At 64.3% G+C, this 8,634-nt stretch overlaps 2 protein-coding genes across 2 annotated transcripts; both read left to right on the top strand.

Moving 5' to 3' along the window:
• Positions 1–899: 899 nt before the first annotated feature.
• Positions 900–3,919, top strand: LOC113405566. The gene is made up of 4 exons (XM_029914374.1): positions 900–908; positions 1,647–1,812; positions 2,918–3,753; positions 3,809–3,919. Exons 1-4 carry the CDS (start codon positions 900–902, stop codon positions 3,917–3,919), a joined length of 1,122 nt encoding a protein of 373 aa, XP_029770234.1.
• Positions 3,920–5,316: 1,397 nt separating this feature from the next.
• Positions 5,317–8,567, top strand: LOC113405567 (coiled-coil domain-containing protein 142-like; the record flags this gene model as incomplete). Its single annotated transcript, XM_026646780.1, has 6 exons — positions 5,317–5,326; positions 5,573–5,734; positions 6,157–6,317; positions 6,586–6,738; positions 7,350–7,464; positions 8,390–8,567. Coding segments are annotated over exons 3-6 (521 nt in total), but the record flags the coding sequence as incomplete, so codon positions are not given.
• Positions 8,568–8,634: the final 67 nt, after the last annotated feature.

Raw genomic sequence — 8,634 nt, 5'->3', positions numbered from 1 at the left:
ACAAACCCCAAACGCTGGTGGATATTCCAATACTTAGATTTACCAACCAGCCCAAAACAGCTCCTGTATTACCTCACTGGTTACTCGGGGTCCAACCAACGCAGTTCCCTTAAAGTACCCGGCCTCAGGCCTCCGTCCAGACACACCTGTCAGATATGATGATGATTACTGAAAATCTTATCTCATCATAGAAAAGAAAAGGTTCTTCCAATCCCAAAGGATCAGCCACATACCCAGGTTCAATTATAACTTAGATCTTACCCAAAATACACGCTATAGTCAATTCTTATTAACTAAACTAAAATTTATTAAAAAAGAAAAGAGAGAGAGTGTTGGTTAAAAGATCAATATACAGACAGACTTGAATTCAATTCTTGAGGTTCAGATGCGTAGCAGAGGTGAGCTTGTAGTTGCCAAAAGTCCTTTTAGAAATAGTCCATAGGTTATAGTCCAATGTCCATATTCAGGGTGGCTCCAGTCAGTGACTGGGGATCTCAATCCTTGTGGTTTAAGGTTTCCCCCTCTTGAAACCCAAAGCTGATCTGAGATGAAGTAGGATCGTGTCCCTTTCAGCCTGAGAAAACAATAGGCTTAACTCTCCTTCCAAACATCCTGGCAATTAGCACAGGGCAATTTATCCATTACACAGTTCAGATACAGGTTACCACAACCTTCAAAGAGACATAGAGACAATAATACTATTTCACTCAAGTATCATCATAAATGTTAATATTCCTTTTTTGCTCTTTGAATGAAAGTTATAGCAATAGACAAGACTTGTTTGCTTACATCACAAGCCCTGAGCAAACCTCTACTCTTGAGATCTCTAACAATGCAGACTTGCATTTCAAAGCTCTGTTCATTTACAGATCTTCCTAACCAGTCCTTTAGGCTCGCCCATGGGTCAGGTCAGTCTGAGTTAATTAACTCTTTCTGGCCCTGTCACCTTCCAATGAAATATTATATCACACTCATAACGTCACAGGCCCGTTCTGGGTCTGTCTCCACTGCAGCGTGAGCTCAGGTTAGCAGATCCTGGCCTTGAGCGTCTGTAAGCCCCGGTGTGGAGCTCTTACACCCTGGCCCCGCCTGAGGCTTCAGCATCTACACTGCATTATGCGGGCCTGAGTCCAACCGCCCACATCCCAGAGTTCATGCACCCTCCCAAAACGTGGCCACTCTATCCCTCTGTTCCTGGTGCAATGTGGGGAGACTTGACTGGCCACTCAAGCTGCCTGTCCAGAAGACAAAGAAAGTCAGGGCTTGGGATCGTGTCTACTTTTGTCAGACTGCCAGAGCACGAGTCTAGTGGGGCTGCCGCATCTACATTGGGCTTGAACCCTGGCTCCAAGCTTGACTGAGGCGCAAGTCCTCCACCCCCCGTGGGGTCCTGGGTTAGCGTGATTTGTGTGTAGGCAGAAGGGGCTCACACTGCAGTGTAGACACACCCTCGGTTCCTGGGTGCCCGTCGCCTGCACTTGGGGGTTGGGGCACTGCCCTAAGGTGGCAGCCGAGGTCCATGTGACTAGGGCTGTCAGGAGATGGTGCTGCTGTCCTCAGGAGCTGTCAGGGTCAGAGGCAACTAAACTGGCGGCTGCCTCTGCGGGCGATGCTGAGGTTGACCCACCAACCCTTGTCTCTTGCAGATGATCGAAGTAGACGGCATTGGCCTGAATGCTGTCTTCATCCTCATCATGTCGCGCATGTCGCAGGCCTCGGGCTCCATCCTGCCGCCGCTGAGCTCGCTGGTGGGGCCCAAGAAGGTGTCTCCCACCGATGGGCAGAGGGAGCGAGAGGAGTCAGCGGACTCAGGTGAGGACAGAAACTCGGTGGCGCTGGGCAGCATCGCGCCGTGACCGGTTCGGGCAGGAGGAGAGCTGGACACCAGAGCCTCCCATTGAAGGCAGAGACCATGAGCCCCAATTGAGGGCTGTGACGGCAACTCCCTGGCTGCCTGTGGTGGCACGGGCCGCTCGCTGCGGTGCCAGGGCCGCTCGCTGCGGTGCCAGGGCCGCTCGCTGCGGTGCCACGGGCCGCTCGCTGCGGTGCCAGGGCCGCTCGCTGCGGTGCCACGGGCCGCTCGCTGCGGTGCCAGGGCCGCTCGCTGAGGTGCCAGGGCATGCTTGGCTGCTGCCAGCTCAGGTAGACACCTGGGGCTGGGGGGGCTGCGCTTTTTAGTCTCTTGATCCTTTAATTGCATTTGTGCCTCCTTCCTGCAGCTCCTTTTGTTCAGTCTGGGCCATTTAATCCCTGGGAATTACCGGCAGGGGAAGGGCAGCTGAGGTCCCAGCAGCTGCAGAGGTGGCGCAGTGGAGACAGTGATGGGGGAGGGTAAGAAGCAGGGCAGGTTGAGGAAGTGCAGGGGGCTGGCAGCAGGGAAGAGTGAGAAGGAGCTGAAGATGGCAGGGGGAGACCTGCAGGCTTGTGTCACAGCCCTGACAGCAACGGGCAGCAGGGGAGACAGAGCTACGCTGGAGCTGCCCCCTTGTCCCTCTGCAGCACTGGCACTGTAACCCTGCTCTGTTCAATAGTGCTGGCCCTCCAAAGCACAGCTGGTGCCTCCAGCAGCCAGGCGAGTGAGGGGTCTAGCTCCTTTCCCCAGGGCAGGGCTGGCGGGGGGTCCCCAAAGAAGCGTGTGGGAGTGGTGGGTTGAGGATGGGGTAATTATGGGTGGTCCAGGGGCTATAAAGCAGGTCCCCTGTGGTTCCCCAGGCCACTGGAGCTGGGGGTGTCCTAGGGAGTGTTGGAGGCACAGCTGCAGGGGCATGACGGGCCGTGGGGGGGCATATCTCTGCTCCCCTACGTATTGTGCCCTCTCCGTTCAGCCCCAGTCTGGCTCTGCTTTTGCTGCTGGGGGAGGTTACAGGGGGTGCCTGGGGCTGCAGCCGCCTCCTCCCTGAGGCTCCGTGTCTTGCAGGCTGCAGCTCCCTGAGCGGCTTTGCCAAGTCCCTGCAGAAGGCAGAGGCCCTGCTGTGGAACTGCGTGAACCCCAGTGTGCGGCGCCTCCTGCAGCAGCATGCCAGCGCCAGTGCCTACGACAGCAATGAGGAGGACTCGCCCGGCGCCCTCGCCCGCCTGGCCCAGGTGGAGCACAGCTTCCTGGGGCTCAGCCGCTGCCTCTGCGTGCAGGAGAACCCCCGCACGGAGACCTTCCGGGGCCACGTCAAGCCGGCGGCCAGTGACACGGCCCAGGGCGCCTTCTCCTACCACCCCGTCTACCCCCGCGTGGCCAAGCACTGTGCCACCTTGCACGCCCTGCTGCAGCACCGCCACCGCCTCCGCCTCTCCCACGAGTACAGCCGCCGCCTCAAAGGGGCCTCGGACTTCGTCCGCCACCTCCTGACTCTCTTGGCGCTGAAGGACCCGGGCGGGGACCCTGGGGGGAGCAGGCAGCTCAGGGGACTCTGTGAGGAGCTGCGGACTCACACCAGCCACTGGAGCGGGCTGCAGCGCAAGATGCGCAGCGACCCCTGGCTGCGGGTGCTGCTGCTGCAGCATCACGAGTCGGTGACGCACATGAAGCGGGCGCTGGGCCTGCTGGCCCTGCATGCCATCCGCCTGGTGGAGCGCTACGTGGAGGTGCTGCTGCACTGCCTGGCATGGGCCAGCCCCGCCGCCGTCTCCCCTGCCCAGCTCTCCGACCTGTTCCAGGGCCTGGAGATCTACAACCACGTGCTGAGCGACCAGGCCCTGGAGCGGGCCTCCAGCGAGCCGGGGGCTGATCCCGCCACCCCACTCCGGCGCAAAGGGGAGGTGGGGGGTGGTGCTCAGGCCTATCCCATTGGGCGGGTGCTGGGCGTGCTGGCAGCCGAGAGAGGCAGGCTGGCCGCCCACAGACTCCAGCAGCTCCTCCTGCAGCAGGCACAGCGGACACAGCGGGACTGCCTGGATCAGGTGTACTGGGAGAATGCTGTGGTGACTTGGTCCATGGACCGCAGCAGCATTAGCGAGACAGATGTGGGGTCCCCTGGGCCCCCCACAGTGGAGGAGCTGCCGAGCCTCCCCGCGGAGCTGCAGGTGCTGTGCAGGGAGGACAAGGAGCTCCTGGACCTTGTTCTGGGAGTCCTGGTGGCCTCCACTGACACGCTCTGGCACCATGTGCTCAAGAGGCCCAAGCAGGAGAAGCCCCCGGCAGAGGAGGGCCAGGAGCCCCCGCTGGTGCCGGCAGCCAGCCCGGGCCTGGACGAGAGGCTGAGCTTGGCCTCCCTGCCCAGCTGGAAGTCCGTGCGCTGGCTGGACGCGTCCTACTCGGAGGCTGCCGAGGTTCTGTATGCGCAGTACCGCCCGCTCTTCTGGGAGGCCGCGGCCACCTCACTGGCTCATCGCCTGGAGCTGCGGCAGGACCAGGCACAGCCCTGCGGAGGCCTGCCCCAGTGCTCAGAAAGAGCAACAGCCACGCTGGCGCGGGAGCTGAGCCAGGCGCTGAGTCAGGGTGAGTGCAGGGGGGCGGGGACTGGGACATGGGGCCTGTCCCCTCTAGGGGGCGCCGGCTCCGATCCGGTCTCAGGGTGGGGGCCTGGTTGGTTATGGGGGATGGGAATGGGGCACAGGGTCTTTCCCCTCCAGGGGGTGCTGGCTCTGATCCGGCCCTGGGGCAGGGACTGGCTGGATCGGGGGGCAGGTAATAGGACATGGGGTCTTTCCTCTCCAGGGGGTGCTGACTCTGATCCGGACCCAGGGCGGGGACTGGCTGGCTGGTGGGGGGTGAGGGTTTGGGACATAGTGCATCTCCCCTCTGGGGGCGCTGACTCCCATCTGGCCCTGGGGCAGGGACTGGCTAGCTGGGGGATGGGGAATAGGACACATGGCCTGTCCCCTCTAGGGGGTGCCATCTCCGATCTGGCCTCAGGGTGGGGGCTTGGTTGGTTATGGGGGGTGGGAATGGGGCACAGGGTCTTTCCAGGGGGTGCTGGCTCTGATCCGGACCCAGGGTGGGGACTGGCTGGCTTGGGGGGCAGGGTTTGGGACATGGTGCGTCTCCGCTCTGAGGGCGCTGGCTCCCATCCAGGTTAAGGTTTTGGTGCCCAGATATCCTTCCCATCAGCGCTGCGGCGTGGCCCCTGGTGCAGGAGTTGGGGTCTCAGGCCAGGGGTCTGCCCTGGCCTGGCAGCATCTAGCTACCTGGTTGGCACCAGCAGCAGGGAGCCAAAGGCTGCCTGGCCTGATCCCCTCCTCCTCCCCCGGGGCTGTGCCCAGGGGCAGGGCCTGTCCTGGTGCTCACCCCTGTGTTCGCTTGCAGCCCGCGTGCCCCTGGAGTGCGAGGCGGCGCTGCGACGCCTGTGCCTGTGTCTGACCTCTCAGGCTGTCTTCCAGAGCTGGGACCGAGGTAAGGCCCAAGGGCTGCTGGCCTGGAGGCCCTGAGGCCGGCAGGAGTGCTTTGGGGAGGCCTGGCTGCTGGCACTGGTACCTGAGGGGCTCTGGGAACAGGGGGCCCTGCATGGGGTATTTTGGGGGCACGCTGGGAGTGGGGAGGCTCTCGGTGACCTCGGGGGGACAGGGGCAGAGTGTTTCAGGGCCCCAGTGTCCTCCCCGTTGGCCAGGTGGCGGCAGCATCTCCCTTCCCTCTCCGCAGGGTTCTGCCAGGCCCTGGGCTCCAGCCTCAGCGATAAGTGCGTGCCTGGGCCCAGGACAGCGGGCAGGGCGCACAGCAGGACTGCCCAGCTGCTCCGGGAGCTCCACCCTCCCCTGGCCTTCGCCCTGAAATGCCTGGAGCCTCGGCTCGCTGCAAGGACTGGTGAGTGAGGCCCTGCCCGGACGCCAGGGGTCTCTCGGCTGCAGGGCTGGAGACTCAGGGCAGCGGAGGAGGGTTCTGTATCAGCCAGAGGGGTCGCTCACTGTGGGGGGCGGTTCCTCATGGGGACATGTGCCCCAGTGCTCTGCAGATTCTAGGGCCCTGGCACTGCCTGTCCCCCCCCCCCCCCGGCCCCCCCCGGCGCCGCCCGGCCCCCCCCCCCTGCCCCTAAGGCCGCCCCTGGCACTTCCTGGCCCCCGAATCCCCACACCATCCCCCTCTCACCCCCAGGCCACCCCTGGCACTGCCCGGCCCCACCACCCCAGCGCCAGCCCTCCCTCCCCCACTTCCGGGGCCACCCCTGGCAGTGCCTCCCGCCCCGAGTCCTCTCCCCTGCGCCAGCTCACTCTGTTCCCTCCCTGCAGCGGGCGGCGACCTCGTCTGGCCGAGTCTCCGGCTGGAGCTGCTGAGTCGCTGCCTGGCCACGGGGCAGGCCTCCTGCTCCTGGCTCATGGCCAAGGCCTATCAGCACCTTGCGGTCTGGTCCCTCTGCCCGTTCCTGCTCGTCACCCAGGGAGATCTCCAGGCAAGTACGGCTCCCGGGACGCTTCCTCGGGCTGGGACCCGCAGCCAGGGAGATGCTGGCTGGGCCTGGGGCCTCTCCTCCCACAGCCACAGGGACCCGACCCCCAGCACCAGCTGCTCCCAAACCAGAGTCCCTCCCTGTAGTGTGCCCGGGCGCAGCGGGGGTGGGGCTGGGATCCCAGGCCTGGGGAGGGCTGCAACTGGCCCCCAGCCAGGCTCTCTTTGGCCATGGCTGGGCTCAGGGCCTCACGTCTTCCTCTCCTCTGCAGCTGTTAAAGGCAGAGACCACCAGGTTGGCGGAGCTCGTGAGTGGGGCCTTCCCTGAGGGGGGGGACAGCCCCAGGTGGGTGCGGCCGGCCCTCGGCTCCCACCAGGAGCGGCAGCTGTGCCTACAGATCCACTCCACTGCCACCAGCATCCAGGTAAGGGACCTGCCCTGCCTCACGGTGGCTGCACAGGGTTCGGGTCTCGGGGCTTCAGGGGAGGGTCCCTGCCTTGGGTCAGCTCCTTCCTCCCTGAGCCGCACCCCTTCCGGGAGCAGGGGCCAGGCCTGGCCGCACTCCTCTGGCGAGCCCGGGGAGCTGGGGCCGGGGAGCTTGGGTCGGGGAGCTGGGCACGGGCTGGAAACCCCTGCATGGAGGGTTGGAACAGCTTCCTGTCCCCCGCCCTGTTCTGCTGCAGGGCAGGGCTGCTGGGGTGGGGCCAGCGGGGACCTGGCGAGGGGGACTGGCTCTGATCCAGGTGGGCAGGTCATAGGGGGAACAGCTGGGGGCAGCTCTAGTCAGATGGGTGGTGTGGAGTGTGCAGTGCTGGCTCTGAGCTGGGTAGGCTGGGGGCGGGGCGGCCCCACGGTGGCGGCGCTGGACGGAGGCTGGCTCTGCTCCATCTCCTGGCACACGTGCCCGGGACCCTGCTACGTCCTGGCAGGGCGCGCTGTCGTCCTTGCTGGAGTAAGCTGACAGGTGCCCGAGGGTGGGGGTGCCAAGCCGGGCTCTCTCGGGGGTGCCGGCCCAGCTCCCCCTCTGTTCCCCAGAGCTTCTCGCAGGACGTGCTGCGGATGTTCTCCAGCGACTGCAAACGGATGTCGGCAGAGATCTTCAGCCAGACCATGCCGCTGGGCAAGCACTGGCGAGCAGGCCTCCGTGCAGGTACGTCCCCCCGTGTCCTCTGTGCCCAGCCCCTGCCCGCCGACAGACCCGGTGGGCAGAGCAGCTCAGAGCTGGCATGTCAGGCTGAGAGCAGCTTCCTTCTTGCCCAGGCCTGTCCCGGACCCTGCCCTGCCAAGGCAGTCCGGAGCACCAGCTCTGGGCCCAGGCCCTGCTAGCAGGCCGCTGACCCGGCTGTCCCCTGTGGCACTCCCAGGGCCCCTGGCATGCTGGGCTGGCTGCAGCTTGAGTCTCTGGGGCAGCACCATCCCCACAGGGCCCAGGCCAGCTCTGGTCCCAGCGAGAACGGGAGGTACCTGCTGCTGGGGGCGCAGGGTGAGCACTGCCCTACCTCCAGTGGTCGAACGACTCGGCATCCAGCGCCCCCTGGGGCCGGGCGTGGCATAGCAGGCTCTTTGGGGCCATGGTGAGTCACTGTAAGTCTTGCCCTTCAGGGGTGGAGTGTCCCACAAACGGGTCCATCGGCCTCACACCGAGTCCTTCCTCCCTGCTCCCCGGGGTTTACCCACCTCCCTGCCCAGGCCCCGCTCTCCTCTGGGCTCCAGCCGGGGACCCGACTGTGAACAAGCAGGGTCTGCCTAGTCAGACTCACTCCCTGCTCCGCCTGTCAGCGGGCCCTTCCCACAGCTCCGGATCCGCTCCAGGCTCCCCCAGGTGCTGCCCTCGCTACCCAGCTCCGTCCCTCGTGTGGCCCTTCCAGCGCTCGCCGGGGAGATCTGGGCCCTGCCCCCTGCTGCCAGCTCTCCCTGGGCCCCTCCTGCTTCCTGTCTGCAGCTGCCCAGCTGCCCATCTGCACTGGGCCTACCACACTCTAAAGCGCTCCCCGTAACCCTTGCAGTGCCAGTGTGGGGCATACACCCCTCCAGCCATGCAGGGGTAACGCTGCCCCCTCCCCCGCCTCTTTCAGACCTGCCCAGCACCCCGAGTGAGTACGCCTTGGCCGCTGCCCAGAGTGTCCTGGGCCAGGTCCTGCAGGGCATCCAGCTGCTCCCGCACGAGTCCCAGGTGCCCGCGCTCACCCACGTCATGACAGCCTTCGTGGAAGCCTGGATGGACCACATCCTCACCCAGAAAATCAAGTTCAGGTACTGGAGCTCACGGGGTGGGGGGCTGCGGGTCAGGATTGAGGGGCACTAGCGGAGCTGGGGGGAG

This window comes from Terrapene carolina, unplaced genomic scaffold (assembly GCF_002925995.2).
Source record: "Terrapene carolina triunguis isolate 2854851 unplaced genomic scaffold, T_m_triunguis-2.0 Scaffold43081, whole genome shotgun sequence".
NCBI lineage: Eukaryota > Metazoa > Chordata > Testudines > Emydidae > Terrapene > Terrapene triunguis.
The sequence above is the reverse complement of the archived record's forward strand: the minus strand, read 5'-3'. Positions and strand labels throughout refer to the sequence as shown.

Bases quoted from the DNA above. Each gene is read 5' to 3' on its own strand.
- LOC113405566 (XM_029914374.1), top strand. The intron at 1,813-2,917 runs GTGAGGACAGAA...CGTGTCTTGCAG, and splicing joins AGAGGAGTCAGCGGACTCAG to GCTGCAGCTCCCTGAGCGGC. The intron at 3,754-3,808 runs GTGGGGGGTGGT...GCGTGCTGGCAG, and splicing joins CACTCCGGCGCAAAGGGGAG to CCGAGAGAGGCAGGCTGGCC.